At 42.8% G+C, this 19,213-nt stretch overlaps 1 protein-coding gene across 3 annotated transcripts in view; it reads left to right on the top strand.

Moving 5' to 3' along the window:
- Positions 1-19,213, top strand: part of CHL1 (cell adhesion molecule L1 like) — a 59,890-nt gene that overhangs the window by 27,296 nt on the left and 13,381 nt on the right. For all 3 annotated transcript variants that reach the window (XM_026074910.1, XM_026074911.1, XM_026074909.1), the window contains 13 exons: positions 1,290-1,421; positions 2,054-2,191; positions 2,975-3,086; positions 3,780-3,946; positions 5,598-5,763; positions 6,967-7,091; positions 9,974-10,075; positions 10,283-10,480; positions 11,484-11,554; positions 14,244-14,466; positions 18,035-18,150; positions 18,318-18,522; positions 18,897-19,019. In XM_026074910.1, coding sequence (XP_025930695.1) covers positions 1,290-1,421; positions 2,054-2,191; positions 2,975-3,086; positions 3,780-3,946; positions 5,598-5,763; positions 6,967-7,091; positions 9,974-10,075; positions 10,283-10,480; positions 11,484-11,554; positions 14,244-14,466; positions 18,035-18,150; positions 18,318-18,522; positions 18,897-19,019 — 1,878 coding nt within the window. The remainder of the gene's footprint in view (positions 1-1,289; positions 1,422-2,053; positions 2,192-2,974; positions 3,087-3,779; positions 3,947-5,597; positions 5,764-6,966; positions 7,092-9,973; positions 10,076-10,282; positions 10,481-11,483; positions 11,555-14,243; positions 14,467-18,034; positions 18,151-18,317; positions 18,523-18,896; positions 19,020-19,213) is intronic.

Here is a 19,213-nt window from a genome sequence, read left to right as displayed (position 1 = left end):
TTTTAGCATATCACACTGATAACATCTGGAGACGTATTACCAGGCAACAGCTCTGTTAATCTTCAAAGCRTTTTATGAGCATTAACTAATGAATCCTCATGTTTCCCATACATTACCTCATCTTTTTCAAATAGGGAAAGRGGGGTGGAGAGATCAAGTGACCTGCCCAGGGCTGGAAGAAGAGGTAGTGTCAGATCTGGAATTAAAATTTGAAAGTTCTTTGCTTCTCAGGGAAAGGTAGTGACAAATTTGAGGCTGTGTTTCAGACGGAGGTTGCRCGCTAGAGCAGCAGTCTCAGGGACCTGCATTCGGTCCGTAGAGACCAGAAGGCTTTCATCAGATCAATGTATTTTTTTTCCCCTTGGTTCCCTTTCCTTTCTTTTGGGTACGTTTTTCCAAGGAGGTTTTGGTGCCTAAGGCACAGGGGGGCTCTTCAAAAGGCAGAGTTTCCCCCGAGCTACCCTGCCAGTTTAACCTGGCAGTTCTGGTGGAAGAGCAGGGAGAAGGCAAATGCGGTAACCCAGTGCTGCACCTCTACCACCACCCTGTGGGCAGTGATTAGTGACTGCTCCTTAGGATGCTGCTGCTTCTATCCCCAGTGGTCAGACAATGTCTCGTCACACCTAAACTTGTTACAGACCAGCAGACTACGCAATGGAAAACCAGGATATCGAAAAGCGCAATGCATTTTCCCAGCACGTATAGATAAGCAAATGGAGGTGCTGCATCCTCTCGCTTCCTGAGCTGCTGCATCGCTCCCGTGTCATTGCGGTCTGCCCCGGTAGCCGTGTTTGCAGCTCCTGCTGAAGGCAGTGGAAGCCGCTTACTTGTATCTAGTGAGGAGGGATTGAGCTGAATGGATATTTGCATTTTGCCTGACTTGCTGAAATAGTCACACTTCATTTCTGAGATAACAATCTTATGTTTGAGGGTCGTTGTGAAAATACCAGCCTGTTCAGGTTTACCTTCTTCCCCAGCCTCTGATCTCCAATCAGCCAGCTTTGCATTTGTTTTCCGAGTGGGTAAACACTATCCATTTGCTACATGCTCTCCCTGACACTTAAATTTCACAAAGTCTGAAGGATAGAAATTGGTGTGTGCTAATGCTAATTTTACCTTTTGATMAAACTGGTTCACAGTAAATGTAATATAGCCAAACAATAGCCTCACAGAAGAACCGGCTGTGCAATTGTTAGCAGCGTTTGCCACCTCCTGGAAGATGTTAGCAATAGCAGCGTTAGAGTTGTCTAGTTGTGACATCTGCTCTCTGCAATGTCCTCTCTTTACAGAGCCTCCACAGTGGATAAAGGAGCCGGAAGGTGGTGTTTACAGCGTAGGAACAAATCTTGTGTTGTTGTGTGAAGCTTTTGGCAATCCAGAGCCAACTATAGAGTGGAAGCTTAATGGGATGCCAATTGATAGTAAGTATAACTTCTAATTTAGGCAGTGGCTGGGCGGGATGAGCCTGTTTTGCCCCCAGTGAGAGGGAACACATGTATCTCAATGCATTGGGTGATGTCTGGTTTGACATCTATTTAGACATAGTCATATTTATTTACTAAATAAAGCTAGTATTTAAATGTGTTCTTGAAGAGAGCAAGAATGAAAGTGGCACTAGTGTGGAATGGCCGTACCCACCAGTTACTGCCCGTAGCTCGTCCAGTGTTACTCTCATCCATTGAGGATATGGGTTAACCTTGGTGATAACACTCATGCTCCTTGAGGACTCCTGGCCATGCTCTGTGATAAGCAGAGATGGCAGTGAGACTGAGGAGCGAAGGCCCTGCTCCCTAGTACAGCCTCACTACTACTGCCATTTTGAAATGTTTGTGCAGAGATTTTAACTGGAAACATGCTCCAAAGCACAGTCTTTGGCCAGGTGACTGCTGGGGAACGCAGTGCTTTGCAACGTGCTCTCCAGGTGGTGAGCAAGTTCCTGGTCTGATGCTGAGGATGTGCTTTGCTCTTGACATTAACACAATACAGAGAGACTGTGAGCTCCTAGCAGTCTTGGGTCTTCCCGCATCTCCTGATGTGGTCTGCTGCTTTTCAGGTAGGACCTTCAGAGGGAGAATCTCTGCCAGAGAGATCAGCATTACCAACCTGCAACTTCAGGACAGTGCTGTGTACCAGTGTGAGGCTAGCAACAAGCACGGCACCATCCTGGCTAGTGCTAATGTGAATGTTTTAAGTGAGTAACCTCCCTGCATTTCGTGATTTATTCATGCTCTATTTTGCTAACTCTTAAGTCTTCAGAATAGCTTTGGATTGTAACCATGTCATTGTTCTTTTGCATTGGCCCCATGTTTTGAGAAATATGTTGTCCAAACTAAGGCAGCGAGTCTTATTATGGGCAACTTTATATGCTTAGCACAAGTGCTCGTGAGCTTTTATACCGTCTTTATTTTAACAATACGGGCTCAAAAGCTTTTTACTTCAAATGTAGTAGAACCACAGGGGGCTGGATTGTGACCACAACTGTGTTTTTGAATTACTAAATACATTATTAATCTTTATTTTCAGTTGTGGCGCTCACCTTTTCTTTGAAGAAAGAGAGCGAGGGGAATTTGCTTAATAGAAGGGTCTCTAGAGGTAGCAGAATGGGGGCTGTTTTCTCTTCTAGAGCTTGTTGTGGTTTCATGGTCTGACATACCTGGCAACCAACCACTGTTACCTTTGTCAGTGAGGCTTATGAGAGCTCAGTTTCTTGGTGCAGGAGCACTTTCCAAAAGCCAGTGAAAGTCTCATTAAGTGGCCAGGCCTTTGACCTCTCTATGCTGACAAAAGGGGATGATGCAGCCTGAAACCTGGAGCTACACAGCTGTATAACCTGTTCTTGTGTCTGTAGACAGCAGCCAACCACTGTGACATTAAGCTGCATACCAGCCTGAATGCAAATGGAAAGAGTTTCAGAGAGGTTTTCTATTCCTAGTTCTGAACTACAGTACAGCTCATTTTGCATTCTTTTTTGCAGACATTGCTCCCTTAATACTAACCTCAGATGGTGAAAACTATGCCACCGTTGTCGGTTACAGTGCTTTCTTGCACTGTGAAATTTTTGCTTCGCCTGTAGCAGATATTAGATGGTAAGCCTCTGAGACCCTTTTTTATGGGAAGCAAGTTCATCTGGGCTCCCCTAACATTGTAATATATGCTAGTTATTATGTCCATGCAGTTGAATTTAGCAATTTGTGAGGAAACCATATACCATATAAGCATCCTGTGTTTCAGTACATCTTCATTCAAGGACCCTGAAGTATTCGTTTATAAAAAAAGCTTAATGAAAGTCCTCAGAACCTGCTTGAGATGGGTGCTGGGGTATTCATTAAACCAAGACATACTGTACATAACAGCCAAATCTTGCAGCAGCTTCATCAGACTTAACGTTAGCAACTTTTAAAGTTTGAACATTTTCCTGAGGTGGAAGCCCAATGACATACAGAGCACATGGTTCCATACGGTTAGAAATCACAGAATTGCCAAATCACTTGACAGGTGCAATAAAATTGCCAATGACAGCTATAGATTAGGGATTCAGCCAGACTCGTTTAAAGACCTTGCTAGAGACTGTCAGCATGTTTTCAGTTTGCTAGAAGCTTATGTCCCTTGATAGTTTGCTTGCATGTGCATAAAGTGACTTGCTAATATCGACTCAGTYGCTCAGTGGCAGAGCTGAGACCAGATCCCCAAATTCCAGTGTCCTATGCAGTAACTGCTAACCATGAGATAACAGTTCCTACAACCCTAAAAATAACCCATAACCATTATCATCCTCTTAGGACTAAGGATGATAGCATAGAGCCGCTCTCAGCRTTACGCTATGAATTAAACAAAAATGGAACCCTGGAGATCAAAGACACAAGGAAAGAAGACGCGGGATCATATGCTTGCTGGGCCGCAAACTCTGTTGGAAAAAGAGCAATCACTGCTAATCTGGATATAAGAGGTAATGTCTCATTTATGAATGGAAAGACCTTTGATGTATGTTAAGGTTTTATAGTTACACATTTTTAATTAAAAAAATAGTAAATAGTCCAAGGTTCTAGTATATTCTGTGAGTCTCTAAACTCTCTGGAAGCTGAGACCCCTCGTTGCCACAGGCCTTGTGTATATGTAGCAGTTACTCAAGTTGTCTCAAGTTTTTCTTCTTGTTCATATGTGACATTTACTGTATTCTTGATACTTCCAGAAGCTGCATAAGCCCCCACAAACTTGCAGCTTACTTCCCAGATCTGTTAACTTTATCTTGAAAGGATTTTCCTTCCTCCTTGTCGTCAGCCTTGCTACTGGCCAGAGCAGGCTCTTGGGTGGCTCGTGGGGACCTCCTGCCCTCCCCTCGTTTGTGGGCTCGGCGTTCAGGGTTCGATCCTCGCTGAACCATGCAGGATCCCCAGTTCCATGTCCCACAGCTGTGGACTTCCTTATTCCCTAACTCTAATTCCAGTTTACTGATCAGAAAATATATAATAAATAATAATAAACGTGTGCAGGGAACACCAAGCAAATACGAGTTGGGGGACACTGCTAATTCGAGGACCTTGCTGGGGGCCTCTGACTGATTATCAGCTTGACAGCAGGAAGGAATTAATCTCAGCTTGCAAAATAATTCTGGGCAGTCTAGGTTTTTTGTGTCGTTTTGAGGTGTTGGAGGACTCTGTTGCCATCCTCTTCGTAGCCTGGAGTAGGTTAGAGCTCTAATACTTGGGACAGGGATAGCAAAAAACTTAGCAAAATGGTTTTACTTTCAAATTTCAAATACATATCTTGTGCTCTAATTCTGTTTTAAGTGATTTATTTGATTAGTTGGGCAGGCAGGTTTTTTTCCTGGAGGGGTGATAGCAGTGGACCATTTCTATTGAGAACTTAGGTTAAAGTTAGTGAGTGGTACACAAAGTTATTTAGGAACTAGGGCTGGCCAACAGTAAAACTTTATTACTCAGTTAGGACAGACCTCAAAAAGATTATCAGATGCAGGTTTGTCATGACAAACTCAAAAAAACCCTCTTTTTTGTGTTCTTATTCTATTCGGTACTTTTGCTTTGGAAATTATACCATGATAATAAGCATGAAAATGTACAATGAAATTCTCACTGAGCAACATTTCACTGCAAAAATAAATGTAGCCAAGTGCTTTCTTCTTGCTTATTCACCTGTTTTTATATTCGGATTGAATCAGTTAAAAGTACAAACTTGATTGCAGTAATTTTTTCTCACTTGACTTCTATAAGCTTGTAATTTTTCTTGGATTATTGCCAAAGTCTATTTCAAATGGCATTTGAGTATAAAGTTCATATTCAAGCTCTTCTATCATCCATTTCATAACAGTCTCCTAACTAGGATTTTCACCTGTGATTTTTTTTTTTCATAAAGTCCTGCTGTATTGTTCTGGGGCTCCCTGCTTTGATTTTTGAGATAGAAGATTAAATCCTGGCAAATTTCCATTTCCAAAACATCTCTCCTTCACTTGAAATATTTGTGGGGGAAAAAAAAGATGACATCATTGCTCCTAAGGCTGATTTTTRTATATGAAGTGCTTGGTGCAAATTTGATGTAATAGTCTCTCTTGATAATCAAAGTGTTTTTGTGTGATCAACCAGATGCTACAAAACTTGTTGTTACTCCGAAGAACCCCCGAGTGTTAAAATCACATTCAGTTTTATTGAAATGTCAATCTGAATATGATTCACACTTGAAACACAGTTTTAAATTRTCTTGGAGAAAAGATGGAGGTGAGCTGCCAGTCAACAGCACGGAATATGGCAGGTAAGCAGGAAAGAAACAAGAGTTTTYTTGATCTCAACTGAAATAACGTATAGTACTGGAACAGGAGTTTCATTAAACATGAAACTTAATAGCTTGAAATGCAAATTTATGCCTGAAAAAGTTCTTCATGCAATATGTGAATAGATCTGCATTTTATATACATATATATGCATCTGTAAGACTTTTGAGCTATGRCTGTCAAGTGGGTTTATTTTTATTTATTGTGTCTCTCTCAGCATCGTTGTGGAATATTGTATAAATACTGGTATAACAAAAATACAACGCTAGCCCCAGTGTAGCCTACAGGGGTTTTGTTTCTTACTTCAACGAAACTAGAGTTTTCCTGTGTTTTACACCTGTTTGGCAAAAGCATGTCCTGGTAATGTTAAAATGAATGGAATTCAGGTTTCTGAGGTTTTACCTAAAACTGTGCATGTTGAAAGCAATGAGTTTTTCCTATATATGAATTTAGGAACATGCAAGCTCAAGCTGAAGTTTACTCTACTCTTGTTTTCCCCTTGACTCTAACGGGACTGAGCTGGGCCTTTATTCCGTACAAAGGGCTCCGGAGGGACAGTGTGGGACATCCAGATGTCTTTATTAGTTTGTCACAGTAGAGGTACGGTTTCCTGATATCGCAGTGCTAGCGAGGTGGGCCCATCCTGCCGAGACCGCTCCGGCAGGGAGCTGGCTCTGGGGAACGCCTCGCCGATGTTCACCGCAACAGGTCCCGTGGGAATGCCAGCGAGAGGACTAATTAATGCCGACTTCCCCGGTGCATTGCTTATTACACAAGTGGGTTGGGAATGTTCAGTTTTACTCAAACCCTCTTAAAAATTTGGATGTAAAGCCTCTGTATTTGCCTCATTAACAGTGTGCCAAAATACTATGTTCCAAACACTCAGCTGATGCATATCAATGTAGTTCCTTTCAAACTGACAGAGACATGCCAACTTCCAGCCATGGTGTCTAAATTGCTRTGAAATACAAATAATAGCCTACAGCACAATGTATAATATAACTACAATTACGTTTTAAAATAATAGGCCTAACATACAATTATGTTATTCAAAATGTTCTATTATCAAGTTTGGTTTTTTTTTATGAACAGGATTTCGGTAAAAAAGTGTCTGTCTGTCATATACTTATCTTCCATTTTTTTCTCATCCTTATTTGTATGTAACATTTCTTTTTTTCCTGTAGGATAATTGTGGACATGGATACATTGTTCATATCAAGTGTGACACTGGAGGATCAGGGTGTTTACACGTGTGCGGCGAGTACTTCTCTAGACAGTGTCACGGCTGAATCACGATTAATTGTTCTTGGTAAGAGGGCTTTTTCCTGCTCTGCGAAGAGCTCGGTGCAATCTGGAATGCAGTTGCAGCGCCTTTGTTCGTGTACTGTTCAGCTATTACCTCGATAACCCAGTTTCCCAGAGATGCAGCGTGCCTTTCACTCTCGTTAACCTCAGTTACGGTTTTGCTATCTTTTTATCCCCTCGAATGGGGATGCTAAAGCAAACATTTGATTTATATTTAATCGTATCTTTGTTGTATCTAAGATTAGGCAGCCATTTTTCTCAGTTCAGGAGCCAGCCCCAGTAGCCGTAGGAGCCTCTCCAGGCTGGAAGGTTTAATACCACTTCCACTCTGAAGTCCTTGGCCAGTTCCTCACCCCACTTAGACAGCTTGTCATTTGGGCTGTGTTTTGAAGAAGAAAGACTTAAGGCCAATATTTAGATGTCTTACTCCCATTAAGAACAGTGAAAATGAGGCATCTAAAAGAATTAATTATCTCCGTGAGTCTGAGCATAAAATCTTGCCCAGCGTCACATACGAAGTTCACAGTGGAGAAGGCGCCTGACCCCTGGAGTGGGCAGCCTGACCCTCCGCGCGTAACGTTATGACCTCCCTTCTCTCCCGGAGCACTGCTTGAAAATAAGGGGAGGAACTGGTGTAGTGAGGTGCCGTCCCTTGCAAAATCAGCCTCTAACACTTACCTGAAAGCATCAACCAATTGCTGAAATGCTATTTTGCACACCGTTTTTCAGCGTTTTAATTTCATTTAATTTTACGTTCTTATTTATTTCTGGCAGTGATTGCAACAGGAGCTAATACAATCTGACCTTCAAGATAGTTTCACACTTTAAATAAATGCTGTTTTTCAGTAAATAGTAAATTAAGAAGATGCTATGCACATTATTTACGGTGCTGTATTCTTTAGTGCTGTATAATTCAAAATGTTTGTAGACTTTTCGTTACATTACTTATGAAAATTTCATGAAGCACTTTATTCACATTTAAAAGGTGATTTGCAGGAAAGGAGAAATAGTCTTGTGCTCCTTTTTCCTTGTTTATGGTATATAAGTGTTCTGGTGGATTGACAATATCTGCTATTTTCCAAATGAAAAATTCAGGCTTCTTTTGCAATGAAAGACTTGTTAGATTGGCTAAAGAGCTAAGTATCATACAGATGGAGACATCAAAATACGAGCAATTGAGAGCAAAAGAAATATATAGTTAGAATACTTCTAAGAATTTTTTTGCCATTTATGATTAATAAACAGACTGAAGATGGACATCTTTGTTTAAGATACACTGTTACTGTCTTTAAAATAAATATATGAGATATTAACAGCGTATATGCTCCAAGAATAGAACAGCAAAATACCTGGAAGTTAAACTGTATTTTCCTGATTTTTCCCAAATACAATAGAAGCAGGGGGAAGAAATGCAAAGAAAACTTAAAAAAAAAACAAAAAAAACCCAAAACTCTTAAAAACGTTGATGTACAAGAAGGCTCACATTTGTTATTTAAAAAATCCTGTGCAGCCCCTACTGATTTCTTTCACAATGACAGAGATAGTCTTGTGGGTTGAGAAAGCTGGTTTTCCTATAGGAAATGCCACTGTCAGCCAAGAATGAAATTGGGACATTGGGGCAGGAAGAGGTCAAAGACCTACCAAAAGTTGTGCAGCCTCATTCCTTGGTCTGTGCATTATTTAGTCTTTGAAAAAAAAACTCCCCCCGTGCCAGGAAGCATTTCCCGCATTACTTGGGCAGAATATTTTCCTGGTGAATGCAGGTTTGTTTTCAGTGCTATATGTTTAAGGAAGAGGAGTGTGGGGGTGACTTCCGAAACATGAGGGGGTTACCACCAGACCCCTGCACTGAGAAATTATTCTTTTACACCAGGCCCTATACGTTTCAGTTACCAACCAAATCCAATATAATCAGATTACAAATTGTCATGGCAAGCCACGAGGCAGATAAACATCTGTCAGTCTGAATCCACTGAAATTAAAAGCATTCATTCAAATACAGGCATTTTGGCAAATACACACTGACCCCGGTCACAGATTGTCCCTTCTGGCACCTAGATTGGGGAGAAACAAGGTCACGTTGCAGCAGCGCGTGCCCTGCTGTGCCGTCTTCCCGGTGCTGGGCGGTGGGACAGCCGGCGCCTGGGGGGGGATGCGCAGCTCCCCGAGGCCCCCTCGACGCGCTGCTTTTGGGCTGGCGCCCCTGAAACGCGAACTGCCACGCGCACGGAGCCGCGGCAGGGCAGTGCTGCGCTTAGGGCTCGGGCAGGGCTACGCTTGGTCGCAGGAGGTGCGGTGCGGTTATGTCAGCCCCATGTATACACGGACTTTGATGTGTTCTCTGGACAGCGTTAGTTGAGCTGGCAGGTAGTGAATTTTCTTGTCTCCTTTTTCTATAGCTGGCCATTGCTGGGGCAGTGAATGTTGTCCTTTCATGCTCCAAAAGGGTCGGTTCAGGAACTGTAAGAGTTGTGTCACCTTCTGCCACTATGATTTGCACTAGAGTAAACCCAAGTGGTGCAAATACAAATTTCTGCTAAGAGCTGTGTCAGTATTTATTAATGATTAAATAGATCTTACTTTGATTTGAAAAGAGAGATGGGTTGTTCCAAGCATTGTAATGAGAGTAGATGGAAAGGTACTCAAGGAGGGATATTGTATTTATAAGAGAGAAAGCAGGACCAGAAGATTCAGCTTGTATTTCTATATTAAAGTAGGATTTTTTAAAGCAATTCCTGTTTTTTTAATTTTTTCCACTTTGAAATCAAAAGATGTTTTACCACTGTTTTTGCTGGAGCTTGCTATTCCATTGCTAATCTTTTGGAAAATGCCAAGATAAATAGAAATAACTTGCCATGCTCCTGACAGTTCTTCATTATTTCTCAGATGTCCCTGATCCACCAGAAGATCTTCAACTCTCAGAAAATCAAAACCGAAGCATTCGACTATCCTGGAAAGCTGGGGCCAGTCATAACAGTCCTGTTAATGGTATGAAGGATTTTGGTGGCATCATTTTGTGTTGTTTAACATTATGTTATGTCATGGCTATTAGCATAAACACAGTGTTCATAGCCATGCTTAATTGGTTTTACTATGTCGGTTAATTTTTTGTAAGTTCATTTCCACCCTTGCTATTTATATGAGGCTTATATCGGCTCTGCCTTTTTCCTTTTGTTTTGTTTTTTTCCTCACCAGAGTCGATTATAGAATTTGAAGAGAGCCGATGGGAGCCGGGGAAGTGGCAGGAGCTAACCAGAACTGCGGGGAATGAAACCACAGCCATTTTGTCACTCGCCCCATATATGAATTACCAGTTTCGCGTCATATCTGTGAATGCTGTCGGAAGAAGCCGGGCTAGTAAACCATCACTGCGCTATGCAACACCTCCGGCTGGTAAACACTGCCATCTAGTTTTCTGAATATTAATTTTTTTTGTTTGCTTAAAATAACATTGCCTTACTCTGCTCCTGAGGAGTTTAAATAAGTCAGGGTTGCTTGTGCTGCTTTTTCTGCTCAGTTTATGTGGTGAGCGACTAGATTGTTACTGCTCTAGAGACGCTAAACTACGCTGGGCTCCACAGATGTTTTCCAGCCGAGTCCGAGCATGCTGCATGCAGAGGCAGCTTCAGGCAGTTGTTTCCGCAAAGAGAAGATTCACACCTGTAGCCTTCTGCGTCCTCCTCTGGCCGCTCCCAAGTGAGCAGTGCATGTTGCCTTGGTCAGCAGTATGTTTCCTAGAAGGGTACCTGTAGCATGAAGCTTTCCAAAACTCTGCTGATTTTGCACCTTTGAGGCCCGCTGCAGCCACTTATGGACAAGCAATTGCTGGAGAGGATCTTCAGGATTTATGGGGAGCCTTTCAGCAGCACTGAGCTTGTCAAAAATCTCCATTCACAATGCATTTCTCATCGTAACATAAAATGTTTTGTCCCTGAAAGTCATTTTAGAGGCCAACTGTTCAGGACTGCATTTGCATTCCCCAGCATTTTTCTTTCTTTTTTTTTTTTGTTTGTTTCAATTTCAGGGCCTTCTTCAGCTTTTCAGCTGTATGCATCCCACTAATGATACACCTTCTGTTTACTATCCCCAAAGGGAGAAACATTTCATCATAATAATCCCCCTACATCTGGTCCTTTGAAATCCGAAAGTCACAGTGTCATGTTAGCTGGTGACTCCAACCAACAAGGGCGCTTAGGAATCAAAACTGCATAAACAATGTGTTTTGTTCACAACAGCTTTGTTGATCCAAGTAATTAATCTCATAATTAATCTCATGAACACTTTTTGTTTAGGTGTCTTTCAGTAATGCCAAAATAAGAAAAGCTTTTGCATTTAAATAATACATGCAATTAAAAGCAGGGTACATAAACTAACTTTGTTGCCTGTATGGTTCCAGCTCCAGACAAGAACCCAGAAAACATCCGGATTGAAGCTTCTGAACCAAACGAAATGGTGATGAAATGGGAGGTAATTCAAAAGTTTCTGTCAATGATACAATATGGAAAATAGGGTCTGTCTTCAAACAGCAGTTCCTAAAGCAGCATAGAATTTATCAAGATGTCGTTTTAAGATAATTAATTATTAAAGAAATAATGGGTACCTTGACTTTATTTCTTCCCCACCCTGGTTTTTAGGAAACATTAGCAAATTCACAGAGTCCTTGATTCCGTTGAAGTCAAAGGTGAAGTTGTTACTGACTTCTGTATTTCCTCCCCTAGTTTCATTTTTATTTCAAAAATCAATTTTTTATACCTAATCTTTGCAGGTTATAAAGAAATATGAAAGGCCCATAAAGAACAATGAGAATTCTCTTTTGCTGTGCAACTTGTATGTAAGAAAGAGCTTAAAATAATTGCGGTCTCACCTTGCTCTGCAGGAGGAGAAGTCAGGCACAGGGAGAGACTAGTTTATCTGTAGATTCTACCCTTCAAGATTGTAGGTTTAAAAATGACTCAGATTACTTGGCCAAGTGAACTTGAGCTTGAATTTTAACACCATTAACTAAAGGAGTTTAGATATAGCACCTAAGCATGGGTGTTAAAGGAGTTGTGTAAAAGTGTTGAGGATGGTTTCCAACCTTCAAATTCCTGGCTTTTAAATGTACAGCTTACGTGCCAACGCTTTAGAGAGATGCATATTCCTTCATTCAACACAAGTTTCAGCAACTGTGGAAGGAAACATATTTTTTGTGTCTGGAATTAAACAGAATTTACTTCAGATTTACTTCTCAATCTGGTGCTACCAGGAAAAGACAACAAACATTTCCACAATGTGAATTCACATTTTAGACTACAGTTATACCAAAAGGAGATGGACCTCTAGATCTGTTGACGTGGAGTTTAATGTGAAATTTTGTTGTACAGCATAGCTCAGGGCCAGGGAAAACAATTCTGCATCTACAAGGAAATGCAGAGTGGTAGTGACCAACCTGGGTGGGAAACGTTGCTACAGCCAGCAGCGGGCTGCATGCCTCACCGAACGGAGAACGAGCAGTCGTCTCTGCCAGGAAGCTCGTCAGCTACAGCGCAGGCACAGCAGAAGTAGAGTGAAGACTGAGACTAAAGAGAAAGTTTGGGATGGACAGGCTTTGTGAAGTCTTGGTGAAACTTTTAAATGTTGTCATAAACAGGATATTCATTTATTTATGTTGATCCCGGTATGCTTTACAGAAGAAATGCTAGGCCCTGAATGTACTAAAAAACCCATTTCTGGCAGACAAAGGCTGCAAAATGACATTAATTTGCCTACTTTGGATTAAGAGACCAGATGAGCATTAGCGACTAGCTTTTCAGCCAAGGATTTGCATCATTAAGGGAGATCAAAATAAGAGTCAAGCAGTGCTGAAATTTAACTCTAAACAGGAAGTTATTTTCCAGTTGGAAATTTTATTTTCTTCTTTGACTTGTCTTGAAAATCCTGTTTATTGGGATCTTTGCCGTACAAGTGGTTCTCCTAGCAGTGCCCGTTAGAAAGCTGCCTGGGCTCCCAGCTCCTGCCCGCAGTCTTCCCTAAGGTCCTCAACGGGAGGGTAGGGAAGAGGCCCCGAACACCATGTGCTGCCCTTGTTCCTCATTGCCTCACCGCAGAGGAACAGGAATTTTTGCAGCCCCCCTTGCTGAGTACTGTCATGTCAAAGCTGAACATAATGAAATGGTTTTTGGTTAGTCCAGTCACAGGGTAAATTAGCATCCCAGAAACGTACTCAGTTTTTGGCCTGCCTTGCTGAGCGCTGTTCTTTTTTCTTGATGCTCTTTCTGCATCACCGTTGGTGGCTCAGCACACAAGGAGCAGGCAGGAGCAGGACACCACGTTTTGTGCTTGCACAGCCAGTGCTGTTCCTCAAGCAAGTCATGCTGATCTGCACTCTGTGTGGGGCTTGGGGACATATCAAGTATTATGTATTTGATATGTATAATATATCATTTAAATGTTACTGAAAGTAGAATATGGGGCTTGAAAAATCCACAGCTGTTTCAGGCAACTGAAAAAAATCCATCATTTTTGGTAGTGCAGGTGACCAGTTAACAATATTAAAGAAGTACATTTTCAGAAAAACAGACTCAATTGGAGCATGTCTCATGACAAGCCATTGCTATATGGCTTCTAATATTTTATAAATTAATGTTAATTAGACGGCAACCATGCTGTGATGAATTTTTCAGCTGATCAGTAAAAAACAATAGCGCAGCAGTTGCACATTAAATGTCCAGGCCTAGTTTCAAGCATTTGGTGCATATTTAGAACACTACAGGGTAATGTAAATTTTAATGACCCAACTTGCTGTGCTACATAAAATTCTAATATGCATTTTAGTTGTACTAAAAGCCATGCAGCCTTATGTCACAATAAAACAAAGGAAGCTTGTGGCAAAACAAAGATCAATGTTTCTAATATGTAGAAATAGGTGTGTTAACAGTTAACTTGTTTTTAGTCCAACTGTTGCTCTGTCTTCCACCTACCTTTTTCTTTTATGTGATGGCATATTTTTTCCAACAGTCTTAAAGTTAACATTGCACTGAAAAGTTAATGCTCTCTTTTTTCCCCATTTCTCTCCGAATGTTATAACACAGTCTCCAAAATTATTCACCCCCTAAGCTGCTGTTTCATGATTACTGCAGCCAAGGCAGCTCAGGGTCTCTTTTAACTTCTCCCGTAGCCRTTGAAACCTGCGGAGCGGAACGGGCCGGGGCTGGAGTACAAAGTCAGCTGGCGGCAGCAGGGGGTCGAGGCTGACTGGAACGAGGAAATGGTGAAGAAGCATTCCCTGACCCTGCGAAACACTCCCACCTTCGTGCCCTACGAGATCAAAGTCCAAGCAGTGAATAATTTAGGATCTGGTCCTGAACCAAATGTTACCACCGGCTATTCAGGAGAGGACAGTAAGTAATGGAAACCTTCATGTAAAAATACACTGTGTAAGTGATTCCTGCAATGCAAAATAATCAGGTACCAAGTGATTGATTCGACAGCCCGCAGCTAAGGCTGCTGAAATGTCRCTGTTCAGCATGTCAGAATCTGAAGAGAAGCAGAAGCTTCTGATACTGGGTGCTACGAATTTCACGTAGCTGGAGTTTGATTTTTTGGAAAGGCCGCAGTGCATAAAAAAATCTGTGTTTACTGTGAAGTATAGTAATAGTTGTGTTAACTCAGTGGAACAAAGTATTTCGCCTGTCTGGAACCTAATTCAACGTTTTAACATTGTAGGAATTTAAATACTCTGGGAATTAAATACAAACACTCAAATGCTGGTCTTCGTAAGTGAAACCTGAATTTATAGATGATGCAGCATTCACGTGTATGTTGGGTCCAAAGCCAGCTAGAGTCTCGCTGGGGCCATGCTCCTTGTTCTCCTTACCTCGAGCACGCTAGAGGTTACCCAACGACACCCAGACCTCCCTCCAGACCTTTGCACTGAGTCCTAATAAAACTGTAACTAGTAAATCTTGAGCTAGAGTAAACTTGAATTTCCTGGCCGAGACAGATAATAATGAGGGTTTGAAAATAATGCCCCCGCTTTGCTCATGGTGTCCTTGAAGGACAGATTTTCTTTCCAGCCTTGGTTTCTCTCCAGTCGCTGTCAGCGGCTTCGTGAGTGGCACAGCCTCCGCTCAGACCTCTCGGTGTCCCTGGAAGAGTCCTCCTCTTCCGGAAGACTTTGCGTTGGGTCTGCGCCCTGCTCCGAGCACCCCGCTGCTGCTGCCAGGGTGCCCTTGGGGGTGCTGCCGGGGTCCTGCTCGTCGGCTCGCCTTGCTCTGCCGGACCCTTCTGCAGCCCCCTGTCCTGCCAGGTGCTCGCAGGCGGCGGGGTCCCTTCCCCGCTCGGAGGGCTCTGCCTGACCGCGGCACGTGGCCGGGCGAGCCAAGCAGAGAGGCTTTCTCCATTTCCTCTCCGTTTTAACAAAACGGGTAGGTTCACCCGGCTTCAGGTACTCCAACTGAAGGAATAAAGCCTGTTATCTTCTGTCCCAGCATGCCAGAAGCATAACAGCCTGCATCTCCTTCAGTTTTCCGTGGGGGGCAGAGCTTTCCCACGAGGAAGGAGCAGGCGGTATTTGTACCCAGTGACCAGGCACCCGACTGCCGCCGCCAGGCCCAGCCCTGCGGATCCCACGCCGCCGGCACCAGATCTGCGGCGCGCTCCCTGTTCGCTGTTGCGAAGACGTTTTTCTCCGCGAGGCAGACGAATGCTTTCCACGTTGTGCAGTTCTTTTTTTGTGCCATCAGCTTGCCAATCRTGCCTGTCAAGCTGGCTCTACTTGTAATCTCCACAGCTGCTCCTGAAAAACGCAGTGTGCAGCAATAACAATTTTCCACAATTAATACTATTGCTTTATAGTTACTCTTACAGTTACCAAACACTCCCATCTCTCTCTTTTATAGAAAAAAAAMCCAACAAAATAACAAAAAACAGTGTTCAGAGTCAGGCTTCTGGTTTTGCACGTGTAACTTTGAATGTGCAATTACCTGAGGATGCAGTTTTGTTCCTACCTTAGCAGGAGGCCACCTCTGAAAAATGAGGTTGTCCACTGGTTCTTGCTAAATGAGCGTCTCTGTTCCTGCCCGAAGCACGAGTAGCACGGTGCCCTCGTCAGGGAACGGCGGATCTGATGACCAGGCCAGAGCAACCTGCTTGTATTCGTTTGCCCGAGGCTGCTCCAAAATCACGGCAACTGTTTGTGATACCTGCCCTTTGCATGTGTCTCTGGCATCACAGCGTGCTTTAATGATCATGGCCCTTTAGGAGAGGTTAACGTGCAAAGGGCAAGACGTTTTCCTTGCTAGTGGAGTTAATACTGGCGTCACGGGGGATGCGACAGCCCCGCTATGCTCCGTGCAATAGCGGATAATGGCACTGCTGAGTCGATCCCAACACATCTGAAAAGCTTCTCGTCCCCTTTGGTGTTTACTGCATGAATATAGAGGGTCTTTGGAGGATTAGAAATGTATCCAGCTGCAGTAATGAAATGCCAAGCCTCACTTTAGCAAGCAACTCAGTTAAGCAATAACACCACCAAAAAGAACCTTTTTTTTTTTTTTTTTTTTTTTTTTTTTAAAGAATTTAAGGATTTAAATCAGTGAGGGAGTAAACAGCATGGTGGCCAGCTAGTGTGGGGTGCCAGGTTTCCATGATCTGAAATCCAAATGCTTGCTGCATTTGAAAATGCTTAGCAGCAGGGGATGGGGACTGCTGGCAAGGAAGGGTCAGAAGTGTCAGCAAATGGTCTGTGTTTCAGATCTGCAGTTTAATCTTATTATTTAAAGTCAAATGGTTTTCATYCCTTGCAGAATCTGAAATCTTCAAGTTATTTTCCTAAGAACAAAATAAAATGACAGCTCGAATGGCCTTTGAAAAGTCTACAGTAGATTAGGCAGCTAGGACAAGGATGTGTTTTCCTACTTATTAAAATGAACCGACAGCCATGACCTTTATTTAACCTACCGTGTCTCCTGCAGTAGGCATTTGTGAGCAGTGTTATTAGACGTGCTGCAGCCCCCCCGCCTGCTGCAGCTTCTCGCAATAGGCATTATGAAGGGTCGGAAGCCACGGTAGGTGATAGCAAACAGTCATTAAAGTTATTACGATAACCGCAAAAGTCAAAGATCTTACTGCCTTTACGGAAGGAAGCAAATCCCGAGAAAGGCTCTCTTGAGCGCTGCTACCGTGAACGAGCTCGTGGTGGTCCGAGGTTGTGACCTCCAAAATGCGCAGTGCTCCGGGTGCAGCATGCCGAGAGGCTGCGGGGCTCCGGCTAGCGGGGCGGCTGCGTCTGTAGGCGGGTGCTCGGGGAGGCTTCTTGGTGCCGCCGCAGCCAGGGCAATACCCGCGCACCCGGAGCCGCGGCTTCCTTCGCCTGCGTGCGTATCGCGGAGGCGGTGGTGCACGCTGCGAGCACGGAGAGCGGGGAACCTCCCGTGCTGCTCTTCATTGCGTCTCTCTGATGGACCTAATCTTGCACCTGCCTCCCTCAGCGGGAAATTTCCCTTAGATTTCACTCATCTGTGGATCGAGGCCTCTTTTTTTCAGGCACAATAATAGATCTCTGTGTTGTGTAGAGATTAAAATCCCACTGTTTAATGAGTTTAGTTGTAAAAGGAAATTGATTATAAAAAACCTTTATTTTATTGCCTTCTTGAATGGTGTGTTAATCATTTTTTTTATTCTTCTCGCTGCTGTAAGCATTGCTTGAAACAGGAAATCATAAATACTGGGGTTGAAATTCGTATGTCCCAGTGCACCTGTATTCCAGCCCTCACCAGAACGTACTGATGTGGCAAACTAATGTTTATTGGCCCATTTCAGCCAGGTGTAATTGCTTTTAGCTTGGCTGCCGCAAGACTGCCTGAATTGCCACAGCTTGAGCAAGAAAGCCAAGCCCCATAGCATGTTGGAAGTGTGAAATTGAGCTCTTTTAAGTATCTTTAATATGCAGCACTTATATTTTTACAGTTCCAGATGCTGCTCCTTCCAGTGTGTCGGTGGATACTGTGAATAGCACGCTGGTTAAAGTGTTCTGGTTTGGAATTCCAAGGGACAGAGTTCGCGGACACTTAAGAGGCTATAAGGTTATGAATTTCTCTTTAAATATTTGTATACACTTTTACAAAGTATTAAATGAGTGCTATCTGAATGATAGATCACAATCTCTCATTTCTGGGAAGATGAGGGAAATCGATATTGTGTTCATCCCCGCAAAACATAACTTGTTATAGAAATACCAATCTCAATACAGGTCAGTTGGTGGAAAACAAAAAGTATGCTGGATGGAAAAAGACATCACCCAGAGAAACACTTCCTAACCTTCGTTGGAGACAGAAACTACGGAATGATTCCTGGTCTAGAGCCCTTTAGTGAATTCCGCTTAACCGTTTTGGCTTACAATGCAAAAGGAGATGGACCAGAGAGCTCTCCAGTTGTGTTTGAAACTCCAGAAGGAGGTAAGAAAAAACGGAAATATGGGATGGAGGGGTTTAAATAGAAATCTTCCATGTAACTAGGCAAGTTAATTTTGTAAAGTTAAAGTGATTGTAAAATCTTCTATGTTCATAAAACTATTCACTGGAAAGGACCCCAAAACTATGATGTGCTGAAGAACTCTGTGTTGCTTGCAGAAGGCATAGGAGTAATTAGGTTGCATCTTTTCGGGAAGTGTTCGGCATCGTGCTGAACTGGAACACACACAGCTGGTAGCGTGGTAATAAAAATGGAGACCGCTAGGTACTGAGCTAACCTCTATCCTAGTTGAACAATTATGTGTAGAGATAGACCTCTGCAATACTCTTTTCTCTAAGTTACTCCCTGTATTTTCCAGTCCCTGAGCAACCACGTTTTCTAAGGATATTAAACTTCGATAAGGACTCTGTTACTCTGTCGTGGGGACTTCCTAAGAAGGCAAATGGCCACCTTACTGGCTACGTTTTGCAATACCAGATAAGTATGTTCCTCTTTTACTTTGACTTTAGAATTCAAACAATTAGATCTTTATTAGTTAAAACTTAGTTTAGTTTATATTTGAACAGTTATTTACAACAGATGCTAGTGAGAAAGGCTGTGTTTCAGAGATTCCTGTAATAACCGGAGCATGAGAACGTGTCTCAGACCTGTGATGTTAGCACAGCCTGCTTAGGG

This window comes from Apteryx rowi, unplaced genomic scaffold (genome assembly GCF_003343035.1).
Source record: "Apteryx rowi isolate R43461 unplaced genomic scaffold, aptRow1 scaffold_4, whole genome shotgun sequence".
NCBI classification, from domain to species: domain Eukaryota; kingdom Metazoa; phylum Chordata; class Aves; order Apterygiformes; family Apterygidae; genus Apteryx; species Apteryx rowi.
This window is presented reverse-complemented; position numbering and strand designations above follow the sequence as displayed.